This window comes from Lutjanus erythropterus, chromosome 16, assembly GCF_056507025.1.
Source record: "Lutjanus erythropterus isolate fLutEry1 chromosome 16, fLutEry1.hap2, whole genome shotgun sequence".
Taxonomy (NCBI): domain Eukaryota; kingdom Metazoa; phylum Chordata; class Actinopteri; order Lutjaniformes; family Lutjanidae; genus Lutjanus; species Lutjanus erythropterus.
Genome location: NC_139332.1, coordinates 35,303,109 through 35,321,665, shown reverse-complemented (window position 1 = coordinate 35,321,665; position 18,557 = coordinate 35,303,109). Strand labels below are relative to the sequence as shown.

At 38.5% G+C, this 18,557-nt stretch overlaps 1 protein-coding gene across 4 annotated transcripts in view; it reads left to right on the top strand.

The window, feature by feature from the left end:
• LOC146313540 (protein MTSS 1-like) overlaps nucleotides 1-5,517 on the top strand; it is an 82,768-nt gene extending 77,251 nt beyond the window's left edge. The window contains exons 12-16 of one of the 4 annotated variants that reach the window (XM_084738959.1): nucleotides 1,031-1,138; nucleotides 2,450-2,710; nucleotides 3,920-4,087; nucleotides 4,199-4,355; nucleotides 4,575-5,517. In XM_084738959.1, the coding sequence (XP_084595085.1) occupies nucleotides 1,031-1,138; nucleotides 2,450-2,710; nucleotides 3,920-4,087; nucleotides 4,199-4,355; nucleotides 4,575-5,203 (1,323 nt within the window). In that variant the 3' untranslated portion in view covers nucleotides 5,204-5,517. The remainder of the gene's footprint in view (nucleotides 1-1,030; nucleotides 1,139-2,449; nucleotides 2,711-3,919; nucleotides 4,088-4,198; nucleotides 4,356-4,574) is intronic. The other 3 variants (XM_084738956.1, XM_084738955.1, XM_084738958.1) reach the window with 3 other exon arrangements.
• Nucleotides 5,518-18,557: the final 13,040 nt, after the last annotated feature.

Sequence of the window (18,557 nt, the reverse complement as noted above, 5' to 3'; positions counted from 1 at the left end):
CTGCAAGCTGATGTGTGTGTGTGTTGGGTCACCCAGCTGACACATGGTCTCATGCAGGCAGACGATGTCCCTGCTTGTTCCCTCCTAGTCTGTGGTTCATGGACAGAGTGTGGACGCAGGGAAAAAATAGGGCTACAACTACCACTGCTAACTAACTAACATTATTTCCATTAATCTGTCTTTTTTTAATTAACTGTTTCATTTGTAAAATGTCAGAAAACACAGAAAAATGTTTCTCAGAGTCCTTGGTCACGTCCTTAAAAGCTGCAGCTTTTAAGCCATTACAGGTGGCTTGTTGCAAGGTAGCCGTTTCAATCGGCTCCACCCACGCTCTGTTTTTGGTTAGCGTGGTCTGAGAGCTTTAAAAAAGGCTCTACAGAAACCTCAGTGTGACGTCATGCAGTGCACGTTCATATTTTATACAGTCTGTGCCTTTACCATGTTCGCCACATGCCTAAGTCCAGTCCTAAACTTAACCAAAACCCCAATCTAACCCTAACCTTAAAACCTGCTCTTACCCCAGGTTTTATTTTGTGGGGACCAGCTGGAGATGAGTCCCAAAAACTAGATTAACACAGTGACGCCACTGTGTTAATCTAGTTTTTCACACAGGAGCAGCTCCAAAACAAAGAAAAAAAAATCAGATTTAATAAAGCTTAGTGTGTAAATATTAATGTAAATCAGTTAAAAATGTGCATATTACAGTTTGATTCTGTGTTTAACTCTTTGTTAAAGATATTCAGTGTTATTTTCGATGTAGAGAACTTTAGAAACAAACTCTTCTGTTCTGTTCTCAGAGCCTTTAGCTCCTCATTCCACCTGCTTCACTTCTTCTTCTTCTCTCTGCTGCAGCTGCTGCTTCTTCTGTTGTTTTGTAGCTTTTACCTGCTGATTCTTCTGCTCCTGCTGATTCACACTGAGACTTCTGTCACTAACCTGCTGCTTTACTCTGCTTTTTTCTCTCGTCTTGTTTTCCTGGCTGCCCTGTCCCTCTCTCTGTGTGTCTGTGCTCTGCATGGCTCTGCTGCAGTCCTGTGTCTCTCCTTTGTCTTCTCAGTCTGTCAATGAGGAGTCTTCCTCTTCCTCCTCCTCCTCTTCCTCACCCTCACACAGCGAGCCTCACTCTGGGCTACAACAGGTGAACATCTGCACATGAAAACACACACAAGTCTGTCAGGGTCTGAGGGTCAGTGGAGGCAGAATCACGGCATCATTGTTTCCTTAACTGGAGGAAACTTTTAGCAGTTTGTATTCAAACAATGTTATTTTATGCATTTTTACTTGCAAACTTTATTTTACAAATGCTGTAGATCTCATGTTTAACGGGGAAAAGACTCAACACTTTGTCAGTCTTGTTTATGGACAGATTATGAGACATCAGTCCCTTAACCTAAGAGACACTGTGTCTCTTAGTTGTTTTGTCTCTCTGTGAAAGTTGTATGTCCCTTTGTAGTGGCTTCTTGTCTGTGGTGGTTGTATGTGTCTTTTGTGGTACTTCTGTGCCCCTGGAGTTATTTTTTGTCTCTTTGTAGTAGTTTTGTGTCTCCTTGTAGTAGTTTTGTGTCTCCATTTAATCATTTTTGTCTCCTTGAGTCTTTGTAGTATTGTTTTTCTTTGTGGTAGTTTTACATCTCCTCTTAGTCACATCTTTGTCTGGTTGTTGTAGTTTTGTGTCCTCTAATTATTGTTTTTTGTTTCCTTGTGGCAGTTTTCTGTCTCTTTGTGTTTTTTTTTTTTTGAAGAAACTGTCAACATTTCTTTCAGAAAAACTTCAGTCTTTCACAGAGTGATGTGTCTTTTCTTCCCAAATGATCTTTGGCTGTTTTGCAGAGAACACTTTAACCGAACAGCCAAAAGTTTCACAGAGTTTCACTTAAGTTGCAGATGACATTGTTTGTCATTTCAAACAGTCAGCACCAGCTGAAAATTAAAAGCTGCTACTGAAATGTTTTCTGTTTCTCTCTTTGCTAATATAAAAACAAATTACAGGGAGACATTCAGATATTTATTTGCATCAAAACTCAGCTAATATCTGTATTTTCCCAACCTGGAACAAGTCGTGTAATTCTAAACCAGTCAACAGATTTCAGGAGATGCAGACAAAAAAAAACAGATGATAGATGCATATCAAAGTGTATTCTCCCCAGCTCCACCCTCCTGTCTAAATATGGTCACTTCTGGCTTTGAAAAATCAAGATGGCGACGGCCATGATGCCAAACTGGAAGCTTTGAAGCTGTAGTCCACTTGTTGATTTTATGTCCGCCTCTGTGAGGGTTGGTTTCAGACTTCTCGTCAAATAAAAAATAAAAACAGTGATTTTAAGATGTATTTATGTTGTAAAATATCACTGAGCTCCACCACCTCCACCTCTGTACTTGATTATGTTTTCATATCATACGCCATCTTTAATTTTTGCCTTGTTTTTCTCCCTCATCCACTCACCTTCAGTTGTCAAATGGTTTCGACCATCACGCTGCCCTCTGTCTGCACGGGGTGGTACTGCAGGCCCAGGACACCCACCTCCACCCTCCATACTTCACCTACTCCTCCTCCTCCACCACCACCTCCCCCATCTCCTCGCCCTCCTATTCATCCGTTTCTCCCACGTGGCCGTGGTCTCGTTCGGGCTCCGGCCAGTCGGGGGACTTCCTGCCTCTCGGCCCCTCGGGGCCCGGAATGATCCCGTCATCCAGAGTCCCGTCCTGGAAGGTTTGATCCTCGAGTCCTCCTCTTCCTCCACCTCTTTTTAGCCTTCTTTCATCCTCCACTGTTCCTCCCACCTTTCTTTTGTTTTAATGAAGTCCTTTCGCCTCTTGTTTGCAGTCTTTCTTTCTTTTGTTTTCTTTCTTTCTTCCTTTGTTCACTTTGAAAACACAGAAATGTTTTATCGGTCTGTTTTTTGTTTCATCTGATTTTCTCATCTGTTTTTCAGCTTCATCATTTATAAGCAGACCTTCAAACAAAACTAACACTGTAAATACTTTATAGGAAGACTTGATTATCTCTCAACCAGCTCTCTGCTACACTAGATTAACACTGAAATGCATTTTTGTCCTAAATTTCTTAATTTTTTGGGAGCCACATTTTGGCTGCAGCTCAAATTCAAACAGCTGTTTTTTTTAAACCAGGTTCTGACTGATGTGTGGTCCGTAAATCAAAAAATTAGTTGAATTATAATCAGGGTTGAGTAGTAAAGGATTGCTCAAATAGAGGTCCGGGGACCCTCAGGGGTCTGTGGCATTCTGCCCTAGATCATGGTTATATTGTCAAGGATTACTTCAGTAGACTTTAGACTACGTTGCACGTCTTCCTGGAGGAAGAAAAATAAACCCTCTGTGAAAATGGATTTTATTTGTATAGAAAATATTTTCTTGTTTTTAGAGAGAAAAAAAAAGAATATTTGTTCAACTTAACTTTTTTTAAGTTGCAGTGTTCTCAGTGTCTGAATTGAAAGTAATCCAAAAGTACTCACATAGATTACATTTTGTAATCCAATATTTTTTGTTACTTATTACATAAATTGCCATGTAATTTGTATCCAGCAGCTGAGTGCATAGTAATCGTAATCTGATCCAAGCCTGACCTTAATTTTGATTTTAACATTAATCTGTACATGATGGGTTACTGTTAAAAAATAGAGTAAAATAAATTCTAAAATAAATACTGAAATCCTAAAATCAAAGTTGGACCATAATTTACCAATCTGAGATACACATCTGTCAATATGTCCAAATCAATTATTAACTTATAGCAACAACAATCATGTTTCATTATTTAGTCTATAAAATGTAAAACTTAATAACAATTTCCTATCAATAAACTTTATTATTTATGATTTATTATTGACCAACAGCCCAAAAAAAAAAAAAAAAAAAAAAAAACTCAGTGAAGTGTAACAGTGTGTGTCTGTGTGTGTAGGACTGGGCCAAACCGGGTCCGTACGACCAGTCGGTGGTCAACACCCTGAAGAGGAGCAAAGACAGGAGAGACACTACAGATCCCAGCAGCCACCAGGGCGCTGATGTCACCACACCAGGGGACGAACCACAGGGGGTTAAAGGAAGTCACTCTGTGACATCACACAAGGTCAGATTTAGATTTTATATTTGGTTCATTTCAACACGGTCACATGACTTACTGACAGCTGTTTGATTGGACAGAGCTTTTGGTCACGTGTCAGCTTGTTGCCCCCGGCAGGAGGACAGGGAGGCCCATGAGGAGTTGGCCAGAGCTCTGGCCCGAGGACTCCAGCTGGACATCCACGGCTCCAGCAGAGACTCCCTGCAGGGCTCCAGCGGCTACAGCAGCCAGACCAACACACCCTGCTGCTCCGAGGACACCATCCCCTCACAGGGTACACACACACACACACACACACACACACACACACAGTAGTTACACACATAAAACGGAACAAAAGTGATCTGAAGTGTAAAAAGACCAGGATTGACAGCAAAAGCACTTGCTAGGATCTGTTCAGTCAGTGGCTGCGACGCCTTGTGCGGAGACAAGACGTTGGATGTGTTGTTGTCCTGAAGAATAGCGTGATAAACTTGTTTTCTGTTCTCCACAGTATCTGACTGTGACTACTACTCCGTGGGGGCGGATCAGGATGGCGATCCTCAGCAGTCCTCAGATTTCGATAAGTCCTCCACCATCCCCAGAAACAGCGACATCAGTCAGTCTTACCGCCGCATGTTCCAGTCCAAGCGTCCCGCCTCCACTGCTGGGCTGCCCTCCAACCCCTCCGCTGTGATCACCCCGGGAGTCGCCACCATCCGACGGACGCCGTCCTCCAAACCCAACCTGCGACGGCCCTCCGGTGGCCTCAGCTTGGGTCCCATCCCCATCAAGCCCCCCATGATCCCAGTCAAGACCCCCACTGTGCCTGAACATCCTGGATTCCCCAGCAGGGCAGCATCAGAGGACGGCAACACGCCAAGAGCCCTGCTCAGCCCCGCGACCACACCTTTGTCGCCGAAGTCTGGCTCCTGGGAGGCCCAGCACCTGTGTGAGGGGTCCAATCCTCCCACCCCACCGCCGCAGCCGACCAGTCGGGTCGAGTGGGAGCGCCGGCCTCTTCCAGAGCTCCTGGAGGAGACGGAATACAGCGAGGTGGAGGACTTCCTGGTGGCTATCCGGCGAGGCGTGAAGCTCAAGAAGACGACAACCAACGACCGTTCAGCGCCAATTATTCACTGAGACTAGAAGGGTTGGTTTGACTTGAGCCATTTTGCGTCCCTGGTTGAACTTTGGCAAATATTCTCTTAAAGGGACACAAAATAGTTCTTACGACATAAGCGCGAATGGACGCTGAGGATAGGAGGAAGTTGCCCGGAGACTCTGATCAAGGATCAAAATATTTGATCACGGCGCAGTGAGTTCTTAACAGAAATGCCAAATTTTGTTTTAAAAAGGTAAAAAAAACTCTGTATCATCACCTTTTGGCCAAAGAGAAATTGTTTAAATGAGGCATGAGAGACGGTCCATTTCTGGTTTTGAGAGGAGTTTCTGAATCATGCAGAATGAACGGAGAGAGTTTTGGGTACCACATCCTGTATGTGCAGGGTTTGAAGATCTCTTTTCTAAACTGATACAAGGTAAAGAGAGTCGCTCAAACTAATGTGGGTAAAAGGTAGAAGTTAGTTGTTTGAAAAGTCCTGAAGAAGGTTTGGTTTTGCCAGTTGACAGGTTTTTTCTTGCTTGGGAAAATGACTGAAGCACTTCTCTCTTTGACAAGAAACCTGCAGCCTCTTGCAAGTTGTAAAAATCAGTATTTTCACTTGACTAGTTCCAGTTTAGTTCCCCTCTGAGGGTGACCACTGCGAACACTGATGCTGAGATCATTTCCCCTGGGCAACTTTAGTATACAACACTCATTCGTGAGAACTGGGACAAATCAAGTCCACAAAAAAAAAACTTTAAAATTATTGAACACTAATTTTCTCCTTAAGGATTAATATATACGTAATATGTTGTTTCTTAAAGTTTTAGTTATTTTTTTTATTTCTAAACTTGCTCTGTGCCAGCAAACACTTTGTCCCAGACAAGAGTTCAAAGCTTCAAACAATTTAAAATAGTCTTTGAACAACCTTTTCCAGACCTTTAAAATGCTGCGGCCAAATTTGAAATCTGAAAAATCTTCTGTAGTCCGCCCAAATCTTTAACCAACCCTGATCGACACAAGAGACTAAGATTAAGTGAAGTATTTCCATATATAAGCTATTTTTTTTTTTACTTCATAAACAGTGTAATTCTATGTAAACATACAAATTTATAATCTATCTACGCAAGTAAAGCTTGTAAACATGCATATCTGTCAACACATGCATGCAGTTATTACAACTCATCCCAGTTGGACAGCTGGGTAATAGTGGGAGCATTTGGCAATGTTAATTTTGAAAACAACAAACGTAAAACATTAAGTGCGAATAATGAATTGTTAAACTTGTATCTTGACGTGATAATAATGTGTTTACTCAAACTTTCTCAATATTCAACGTGAAATACGGTTTAAATTAGGTCAGATGAATAAAATATAACAGAATTTAAATCGCACAGCTTTGTTCTATTAATTCCTGACTTTTAAATTATGTTTTAAAATATATTTTCCAAATTTAATTGAGAATTTAGGATTAAAACCACCTAAAATACAGTTTTGTCCCACTTCTCAAGAATGAGTGTTTAAGAGAGGTGTGAAAGCACACCTGTGTCGAGGTTGTACGAGCTTCTTCTTGTAGCAGAAATGACTTAAATTAAACGTTGAGTAAATGTTACTGCGTGTAGTATTTGGATTAAGAGACATCAGATGATGTTGGGTTTGAAAAAAATATTCTGGAAGAGATAAAGGTGACCTGGAAGGAGTGAAGATCAAATCATTATTTGTATGTACATATTTATATTTTGATGTGTTTGTACGTTTTTTTTTTCATCCCTGTAGTTTCCCATTTCCACTAAAGGTGCCAAAAAGCCTGCGTGCTCAATTTAACTTAATATTTAATTGAAATTATGCTGGATATTTTTGTTTCTGTAAAAACACAGATGGTGTTTGTTCGATCGAGAACAAAGACGGACTGAAAGAAAACCGGAGCTTCTACACAAACTGAAAGAGTATTTGTATATGTAGCGTAGCATCCTGAAGAGTGCCGTGTAAACATGCACAACTAATGATTTTTACTTGTTACAGATATTAATACCACGTACAGTAGATAATGACCTGCATGTTCGGAAAGTTTGCCCCAGTATAAACGATCAGTTTGGCTTTTGAATTATATTATTATTAGACCCCAGAATATCCCAGCGGTGGATTTTAACAGTGTCAAAAGTCGCGGATCTGGAACTGCCGACAACTCAGGAGAGGAAGTCTGCTGTCAGCTGCACTAAACAACATCCTGTCTCTGATTCTTTAAACTGAAAATCAAAGGTATTAGATGTTACAACCGCCTGTCGCGTCAAAGAAAAACGTATCAGTCTCACCTTACAAAATGAAAAATGTATTGCAAGAACTAAAGCAAACAATTAATTGACTATTAAATTAACTGCCATCTCTTTCGATAATTGATCAATTGTTTTAAGATTTTTTTAAAAATGAAAATAAAAACAAAAAAAACATCCAAATTCTCCGATTTCAGTTTCTCAAACGTGAATCTTTTCTGGTTTCTTTAGTCGTCTCTGACAGCAAACTGAATATGTTGGAATTGTGACCAAAACAAGACATCTTGGGCTTTGGAAACACTAATCAACATTTTACGGATCAAACAATTAATCGATTAATCAAGAAAACATGTATAATATATATAAATAATTGTTAGTTGCAGCCCCTGGTTATAAGAAGATATTTTCATGTTATAACACGCAAACTTATCACGTGATAACGAGAAACTTTTGTTAGATGACAAGATATTATTTGTTGTTTTAAAGTTTTAATGTGAAAAGTTTCACACTATAAAGTGATAACTTATGTTTTAGTATGTCACGTTATAACAGAAAGTTCTATACATACAAACTTATGTTAAAATGAGAAACTTTTCATGTTTTAACATTACAAACAGTATATTATTGTTAAAACAAGAGAAATTTCTTGGAGTTTGTATGTTGTAATAAAATGAAAATATCTTGTTTTAACTTGAAAAACATCTTGTAACGCGATATTTATAATTTTAAAAATGTTTTTTTACAGCATTTATTTTCTGTAAAGCACTTTGACTGTTTTGACAAAAACTGTAAAATGGACAAAAGTCTAAACTCGTCAATGTTAACTGTTAGATTTTTTTTGTTTAGTGCGACTGCAGACAGACCTGATCTGTGAGTTTGTTGGCCTCCAGGTTCAGCAGCTCCTCTCTGTCCCTGTTCATTGTTCAACTTTTAACATGTTGCTCAAAATCTACCAGCTATACAGCAACTGTGCGCTGTGTGTTAGCGGACACCTCCAGGTCCACGGTAGTAAAGGAGGTCGTCACTACAGGTTCCGTGTTACTCCTTAGCTTTGATAGTGATTGAAGTAATGTGGATTAGTGTTGGTCTGTTGTAGTGAAGCCAGTGTGCCGACTGTCCAGTATCTAGAGGCTTTTTCAGGTGCTTTAACACCTGCGTCTGGCGGCCATGTTGGAGGTCTGTAGTTTAACAATTTTGTTGTCTCGACAGAATTCAAAGAACTTTACAGGAAGAGAGGAAAGTTGACCGAAGTACCAATTTGCTCAACTGTTAATGGAGAACACAGCAAACAGGGGCGGGACTTAGGAAGTCGGAAAGGCACCGGTACAAGTGTGCTACATTGTAGCACAGAAACAAAACTAATTTATCAGAGTTTTCAGTTTGTTTACTGGATATTTCAACAGACTCTTTACAACAATATATTCCAGCTAGCTGTTGGAGAGCCAAATCCAACAAATCAAATTAAATCAGATCAAAGACATTGTTTATTGTTTGATGTCTTCATAGGTTGTTAGCTTGCTAATTGTTAGCTAAAGATCAGTATAGTTTACATTTGTCACTAAACGTCAGTGTAGCTTTAATTCCAAACTGGCTTAAACGTAGCAGACGCTAGTTTGAGAACATTACAGAATATTTCTACGGACACTTTACATCAACATATTTCAGCTCGATTTTGGTGAGATAATCTCCACTGGGCAGACGAAAACTTAATGTTCAAATTTTATATTTTCGTATCGTGTTCGCAAATGTCAATATTATTTTGTTTTTGACAGAAGCTAATGTACAGCTTTTTGTAGAAAACAGCATTGTAACACAAGAACAAATCTAATTGATCAGACTTCTCAGACATTACTGAATATTTCTACAGAAATCTTACAACAAAATATTTCAGCTCACTTTTGGAGAGCCAAATCCCCACTATGTAGAGAGACTTTATTTTAAAGTTTTTATATTTATCTATAAGCTAATTATTAGCTAAACATCAATATTTTGTTTAATCTAATTTGGACAGCTTTAGCTAATGTGCTAATGAGCTAATTTCAAAAACATATGAACAAATCTGAATTTGTTAGCTACACAGACCTCCATTATGGTGCCAGATGACGCTGATTTTTAACTGAAAATGCTCTAATAAACTGGTTAAATAGACGGTTACAACAGAACAAAGCGTACCCTGCCGTGCACTGATATTCATGTACAACTGCAACAAATATATAAACCTGTAATAGCTTGTAATTATTAAATGTCAAATAGCCCAATGAGCTAAAAATGTGTTAGCGGGTAATTAGCGTAACAAGCTGAAATAGACAAAACTTCCCTGTTGCTACTAAATCCTTTAATAGAGTGCCATTACAAGTCAAATTATTTATGTATTTATTCATCTAAATGTTTTCTTCTTTGTGGTTTTTACACGTTTCTAAACTCCCATCTGTCCTGTTGAGCATATAAAACATATTAACAAATATATTTAATATGCATGATGTCTTTTTTCAGTTGAACAAAAGGTTTAATAGTCTGCTTTTTTCTACTGGAACTAATGTTTTTTTTCCTCAGTTGGTTCTGCCTCTGCTGGACCAGAATGCATTTTGGACGCTGCCCGTCACTAATCGGGGATTTATTAATGTTTCATATGTTGTGTGACAGCAGTTTGACACCCTGTATGATGACTGAAACCTGTCTGTTTTATATCCGTTCTCATTTTCCACTGCAGGTTAACGAATACACTCGTGTAGCTGACGCGGTAACAAGCGTATGAAGCCGAATGTTCGAGCCTGTGACGACTCAGTAACTGTGTGTTATCGAGATCTGAGTGACGCCGACGCACAACTGATTACCAGGATTCACGTTCATTAGTAACGGAAAATCTATCATTTTACTGGTGGTTCGAGTCATCACGTGTCCGGTCCTCAGTGTGTGTGGAGGCCATTTTTGTCTCTGAGCTGTCGGTGTGTCCCCCGTCTTTTAACGTTAAGCCTTTAATTTGAGACAAGTTGCCAAATTTCCTGCAATATACTGTACTCTAAATGATGCCCTGGGTTTCTGTCTTTTATTGTATTTTACTCTCACAAAGGTTTTGTACTTCTGAAATTGTTTAAATGTGCATTTCACAGTTAAATATAATCAACCTGAGTGAAACTGTCATGTGATGCAGCTACTTTCTCTCCAACATAAAAATGACACTTAATTCTCAAATGATTTTACACTTTTTTTTTCTTCAAATTTTTTAAAGTGGGGAATATCTTAAAAATGTTGGGTGGGAGTTTGAGGTAAAAATCTCCACATCCCCAAAGCCTTCTCTTTTAAAACAATTAAAATGTCTTTATTGTCACGGCGTGGTCATGTAAGGTTTGATGCCGAGAGTCTAACACGACCATCCCAGTGCATTAAAGACATTTGAATCATTTTAAAACAGAGTGCATTGGAGTTTTTGTAACTTTTGTGATCTAATTTGAAATTTCTATTAAACTCTTTTAGTAAAATCCTGTTGTGGAGCTAAAGTTGTAGCAGTTTTCTAAGGTTCAACCCTGTTTCACTGATCCAGGAATTTGACAACATTACTCATGAGATGTTTCACTAAAATAGATTTTTTTTTCTCTGCCTTTATTTTGCTGTCAGTTGTTCTGTGGATGCTGTATCCTGTGGGGTTTCAGTAATAGCTCCCTCTACTGGCCATTACACATATTCCATGCATTTTACTCCAGTATTTTCAGGATTCCCTTAATAGTGAAAATAATCATTAATGGTACAAGGACTTAAATAACATGTTAACTTTAACAATAACAAGGACGATATTCCCACAGTAGCCTTGTTCCTGGACTCATACTGGACTCGGTATCATGGTTGTTGGCGGTCATCTTATGGAAACTGGACATTTCAGTCACTCAGGTGTGAAAATGGGATACAGAAACCTACAGAATGGCAGGCAGAGCTCGACAATTAAGGATTGCCGGCTTGCTCGGTTGGGGAAAAAATAATTAAACTATAAACCTTTGATAATCGATTAATTGCCAAAGTAATTTTTCATGCAAAATGGCAGAAATTGCTGTTTTTTAATCCTTTAAAATATGAATACCGCTTTTTTTCATTAATTATCATTTTAAATTGAATATCTTTGAATATCTTTGAATAAGATATATATACCGAAAGATATATGAATATCTTTCGGTTTTAGATAATGAGAATTCAGTCATTATCTGCTTCCCCTCATGCTGATTGAAGGTCAGGTTTAGTTTTTTTTTAGTCCACAAAACACTGCTGGAGTTTCACAGGAAAACGGTGTTGGATTACACCAGACGAGAAGTATGGAGACATTTTATGTTTTTATTCTGTTGTTTCTTTATGTTTGAAAAATGGTCACCCTTCACTTCTATTGTTTGGGAGATTCTGCAACACTGTTTTCCTGTGAAACTCCAGCAGAGTTTTGTGGACTAAAAAAATAAACATAAAGTTGAACCCTGGTAACCAAAAATGCTGTCAGGTAGGGTGGATAAAATAACAGTATATATTGAGAAATGGTAGAAATGTGAGATTTGACAATACTGTTTCCACCACAGGCAGCAGGACTGATCATTCGTTTTCCATAAATCACAACAAAAGTGACTGAGTGACTGAAACGTCTGTGCTCCAGCAGATTATCATCCTCTACCATCGTACTGTGTGGGACTGATCGGGGCTTTTATTTCCTAAATTTCATTACCTGCGTTTCCCCACAGCTGAGCCGAGACAAAACCTGAGAGCCACAGAGAGTTTGGCAGCAAAAATCAATAACCAGCCTCGACTTGCCCTGGTTGGCAGAGGGGATTTAGGGGAAATCATTTGAGAATAAGCAGGAAGTGCCATATTAATGCCCCAAAGAATGAAAAATGTTCTTAATTAAACATGTGCACATGATGCTCTTTAGAGTCTGCTTAATTACCAAAAGGTTGGAAAATTAAAATCAGACACCAGGGAGACGTGGTTTTGGAAAGACCTGACCCGCTTCTGATACGGTTTAAAATATAGCATTACTTTTCATTGAGGGAGCAGAGATATAAGATATTAAAATATGCTAAAATATTCACCAATCTGAGCCTTTTTCCTTACAAACAAATAATTTGGGAATCATCAACACTAACTACATCAATGACATGATTTATTATTAAGTGACTTTTTGTAATTTTTATCTGACATACTAAAAAAGTTTTGTTTTTCTTGCTTGTTTTTTTAATCAAAACAGCACATGAATGTAAAACTAAACTGTCAACTCAGATGATGAAACTTCCCACCAGCCTTGAACGCATCATAACAGTTGTCTAATTTCAGTCATATTTGTCTGTAAAACTTTAAAATCAGATAATTAACAGGTTTTAAGCATGAAGGATGGATACTTTACAAGTTAAACTTCATTACCCAGAGGGCATCAGACTCCTCTACAGCTGTGACACACACAGTCCAGTCTGTGGAACTGGAAGTCATGGCAACCTGTTGTTGTTTTTTGTTTTATTATTATTCTCATTATTATTATTATTATTATTATTATTATTATTATTATTATTATTATTATTATTACAGGGCCGACTGCGGCTCTTGAGAATCTGTACGTTATGTTTCATGAATACTAACTGTCTCCTTTTTTTCTATGTATACCAGCTGTTTTTGGCTAAATAATAAAATCGTAGCAAACGATGTGCATCTGATGACTGACGACGCCTGTGGTTTGATTTTTCTCCCTAACTTATTGATACGTCGGATTAATATTTTAGATCAGAGTTTCATTTTTCAGTTACAAAGTTGAGGGAAACATTTAGTTTGACTATGAGTTTATGACTGGTTAAAGAGATTACGAAAGCTCGATACTGCAGCGAAAGAATTTTTGATTGTCTGTTAACGTTGTTGAAAACTTAAAGGGACAGTTCCAATTTTTCACAATCCAAAAATATTCAGTTTACTGTCAAGAGAAATTTAAAGAAACCAGGAAATATTCACATCTGTCGTAACATTAGTTTGTATGTATATAACTTGCTATAAAATGACATAATAAAACAGAAGTTATCACATTACAACATTAAAATGATAAATATTATTATAGCAAAGGTTTCTTGTTATAACTTGATAAGTTTGTATGTTATAATATGAAAATATCTTATAACCAGGGCTACAACTAATGATTATTTTCATTGATGATGTTACAAATGTTTTCCTGATTAATCGATTAGTTGTTTGGTTCATAAAATGTTGATCAGTGTTTCCAAAGATGTCTTGTTTTGTCTACAATTCCAACATATTCAGTTTGCTGTCAGAAAAGACTACAGAAACTATTCACATTCAAGAAGCTGAAATCAGAGAACTTTTACCTTTTTTCTTTAAACAATTACAAATTATCAAAATATTTAGCAATTAATTTAATAATGGATGAATAATCTATTTAATCATTGTAGCTCTAAGTACTATACATATATTATAACTCATCTACTTCAAAAATGTCATGAATCTATACCAGCCCACAGAGAATTATGTGATTTACTCTGAAGAAAAACCTTATTATTGACTCTGTTTTCTGATATGACATGATTCCACTGTAAGTATAAACAGTGGAGTAAAAAGTAAAATATTTCCCTCTGAAATGTAGTGAAAGCTCATTTTGTTCTGGATGTGACTGTAGTTTGCTGCACTGACACAGTCTGACCTTTGAGCTGCTCTGAACCACCTCAGTCTTCCTCGGTCCGGAGTCTCGCTGCCTTTTCTCGAGGACACTTCAGCTGTCAGCGAGGAGACAAACAAAAGCTTCAGAGCGCGGCAGAGTCAGAGGTAAACACTCCAGAAATTTATTGTCTTGGTTTAAATTGCACATTGGGTTGCAAAATGCATTCTGCATAATCAATCCATCGACATCACTGCGTTTATAGGACGTACATACATGTTGATCAGTGCACAACAGCTGCTGCTGCTGTTCCAGACCGTCCACGAGATGGCAGCACGACACAGCATTCATCTAACTGACACACTCAAAAGATTACACACTTTTGTTCATACGCTTTCACACATTTCTTCCCTTCTCATTTGTTTCTTCTTCAGAGGATGAAATTATGCAAAATATCATCAAGAGTGAAGAGAAATAAAAACATAAAAACCTGCTCACCCCACAGGCCCGAGGGAAACCTCCATCCTCGTAGAAAAAAATACACAAACGTGAGATGATACAAAAACACGGTTGTCCATGGTAACAAACAGCATCCTGAAAACAGCATTAATTATTACTTAATTAGTGACAAATTCACCACGGTTCAGACAGATGGGATATTGCTCCTCCACAATAAATCTCTCCTCTAATGAGACAAAAAGAAAACAAAGACAAATTCCCTCGAGGCTTTTACACTTAATCCAACGACAAACTTAACTATCTTCTGCACACGAGTCCAAACACTCATTAAAAATATTGTTCAAACATTTCTGTCAGCAGTCGGTCTGAACTCAGAGAGGGTTTCTTTTTCCAGCCTTTAATTCTGTCTGATTGGAGGATGTGGAGGGATTAGAGCTCAGCGTCCCCGTCTCTCTAAAGACGAACATTTCTCATCCCTGCAGCAAATATCAGAATCTGATAAATAACAGCAGGATTTAAAAACATCTAAATCAATCATTATTACTGATTTCACAAAGTTTTGGCAAGTTTCAAACTTTTCGAGGCATTTAAATGACTCCGTTCTGCTTCCATTCATTCTATGATATGCAGGAAATAAACATTAGAAACAAGTTGTGACATTAATGGAGACGATTAACTCCCTCAGTCACAAGTCCCTTTATAACAGACGCTCAATAGTTAAAGGGTCATTCCAGTGTTTTTAAACCTGGGCCCTGGTTGTTCTTCCTAACATATTTTGAAGTCTAAATGACTAACAAACACAAAAAAGTTTTGGAACAGGTCCAGTAGATTACCTCAGCCAGCAGTCAGAACCTACAAATAAGACATTTCTACTGAGGTCAACTGACTCTTCTGAGGCCCCGCCCCTTTTCAATCTGTGCTCATGTTGATCAACTGCCTCCTTGTGTAAGTTGAAAGGAAAAACACATTCTGAAGATGGTTAAAAGATGTAGTTGGACAACCTCTACAAGCGACAAGCTAATGTTAGCAAAACACTGCCTAAATAGCTAGCTAATCTATTTCTATCAATCATGAGCTATCTTAGCTAGCATTTTGCTAACTTGAGCTCATTTAATATGTGGTTATATGTTGCTTTTGTAGGAAAAGGAGAAAGTTGCCAGAGGTACCACGTTTTCTGGGCTGCTGACGAAGTACAGAGCAAAAAGGGGCGGGACTTAGGAGGGGTCACTATGGGTCAGTATGTCCAATAAGAGTGCTTGTTTTTGTCACAGACAGGCTCAGATTGATATTCTAAGGATCTGGCTACATTTATGAAAGGTTCCCTACAGAGCATGACAGTTTGTTAAAGAGTGAGGTCCTTTTTTCAAACAGCTGTTGTATCACTCTCTTCATAATCACCAGACTCCACTGACAAAAACAATAATTTTACCTCAGAGAACAGGAGTTGCTGGTCTAGTTTGGACATTAAAAAAAAGTGATTATTGCAAATCTGGATCCAAGCCACATTTGGAGGTGGTCTGAAATCTGATTCAAATAGGATTTATATGGATGCATCTCATGCTACTCCAGTTGCATATCAAAGTGTCTTTTGCATCAAATGCAACAAGTTAACAAACACAACAATGACGCCAAATCCAGAGTGACAGGAGTGCATCAGAGCAGCTGAGTGGAATCAGACCTCAGAGCTGACAAGTTCTGCACTGTGACTTGACGGATGACGAATCTCCATTTCTCATGCTTCCACGTTGGAAAGTCACGTTACCACCCACCTAGTTATTGATGGTATGTCATCACCACAGGAACCTGTGCGAACAGGTTGGTGATGTCTGGAGACACAAATCTGATCTGATCACTTGTTAATAACAGTGTGAGCACTGTGTCTTAAAGATGTGATTTGACAAACAGACTTGATATGCCTGCAGTCTGATCGAAGCATAAAACTCACACACTGAGCCTGTCAGTGCCAAAAACAAGCACTTTGAGTGGCGGTATCTGCACGTCCTCAGAGATTACTACTGAAACTTTTTGTACCTATTTAGACCTGAAAACATATTAAAAATAATAAGAACAAAGTTTAAAAATAGTGGAATTACCTTTTAACTCTGTAATAGAAATGCACTGATATGGAATTCCAGAGCTGATAATATTCCCCTAGCACTGACAGATGTGAAGAGGCTGACTTTTTACATGCAACAGTTGATGCATCAGCAACACTGACGTTTAGAAAACTTTAACTGACCCTCCACAAGGAAACTATAGATTTAATCATTGTAAACTCTGGTGTGACAATATAACCTTCAGAGAGAATGCCTGCTGTTAATAAGCTACATATCTGAACTGATATGCAGATCCCTAATTGTAAAAACTGCAATACATGTAATTCTCTCACCAGAACAATAAGAGAATTTTCTCACTTATTGGCCAATAATAGGACAAAAATCCCAGTTTATGGTGAGCAGTAGTGTTGTACTGCTGTCATTTATTTGTCTATCAAAAGTGACGGACTGTTCTGGGGGACTGCTTGTAGAAAGAGGCGCAGTCCACAGTTTTTGGTGCATTGTTGGAATTTTTCAGAGCACTACAAAGTGCAAAAATGTTACATGGAGAGTTGATAATTTACTGTTTTAGATCATTTGAAGTGGAGCATTTTTGGATACTTTGAAGAATTAACCTGAGGTCACTCTGGGAAGTTTGATGAGCATTTCTTTTTTGTTTTCAAACGCTTTATAGAATAAATAATTGATCGATTAATCCTAAAAACAACAGATTAGTCTATAATGACAGTTGCTAGCTCTAGCCATAATTCAAACACTCAAATACGCTGTAAATAGGGAGTGATTTTGGATTTTGGATGCAGCGAGTGACTCAACAGGTGAAATGAATCAGTTATAAAAAGCACCTTGAAAAACTGGAGTGCGTGAGAGAAAAGCACAGAGAAAGAAAGAGGAGAAGTTTAAGTCACAGAGATCAGCGAGAACTGAAAACTACTGAGGTGAACGCTTCATGGTCAAAACTGTTTTGGGCTCCACGGTCTTGTGTGGCAAATACCGACCATCTGGAGCTTCAAGTCTGATGAAACACGGAGCTAAAAAACTTATTACACACACGACTGGATCCAAGTCGAGTCTCTGTGAGAGAGAAGAAGAAAGGAGGAAAAAAAGATGGTGCAGACAGAAACACATAAAAGTAAAGAGACCTCGGAGAGCAAAGATCAGTGGAAAACCTAAAACTGAAATCTCAGTTTCCAAATAGTGTTCATTCACTCGTTCATCAGCCCGTACAAAACATTTAAGGATTTCCCATAATATTTAAAAACCATCTGATGTGGAAATAAAAAGTCTGATTATAGAGCTACATCAGTTCTTCATGCAAAACACCTAAAACATTCCCATCGAGGTAGCAGTGGACACTGTTCCTTTTCTTTTTGTTTATTTACATGGTTTGTTCTTTGCTTTGACCCAAACTGTTCATACTCAGAGCAGCGACTGTATGTTTGTCTGCTCAGTTTCAGCTGAAGTCATGACAAACTTTTGTTTTTGACCCAAAATAGTGTTTAAGATGAAGTCTTCAAATGTATAAAGTGTCTGCTGAAGAAACGGATCAATTATAACTCATGTGCTTTCATTTAACTTGAGTTTAAAAAAGAAAAAACATTCAGACTGCTCTGACTGTCTGAACAGTTGGTCAGTATGTACCGTTTGTGTTCCTCCTGTCAGGATGGGAAACGTCCAGCGGTCTCACCTGGAACTGGCAAACAGTGAAATTGGATTTTTTGGGATGGATGTTTAATACCCTGTAATCAGCAGCTCAGCCTGACATTTGCCAAGAGGAAGAATCCAAATCACAGCTGCGGTCTGAAGGCGGTGAGACAGGAGAGCGCTTCACGTCCTGGCAGCGTCTCAGGCAGCGTTCACAACAGGTGAAAATACGAGATTGGTTTCTACTGAAGACCAAATCGCCTCGCTGAAGAGAATGATTCAGCCTCAACACCATCGACTCCTCTAATCAACATCCAGACTGAGACACAGTCAACATGTGGTTAAA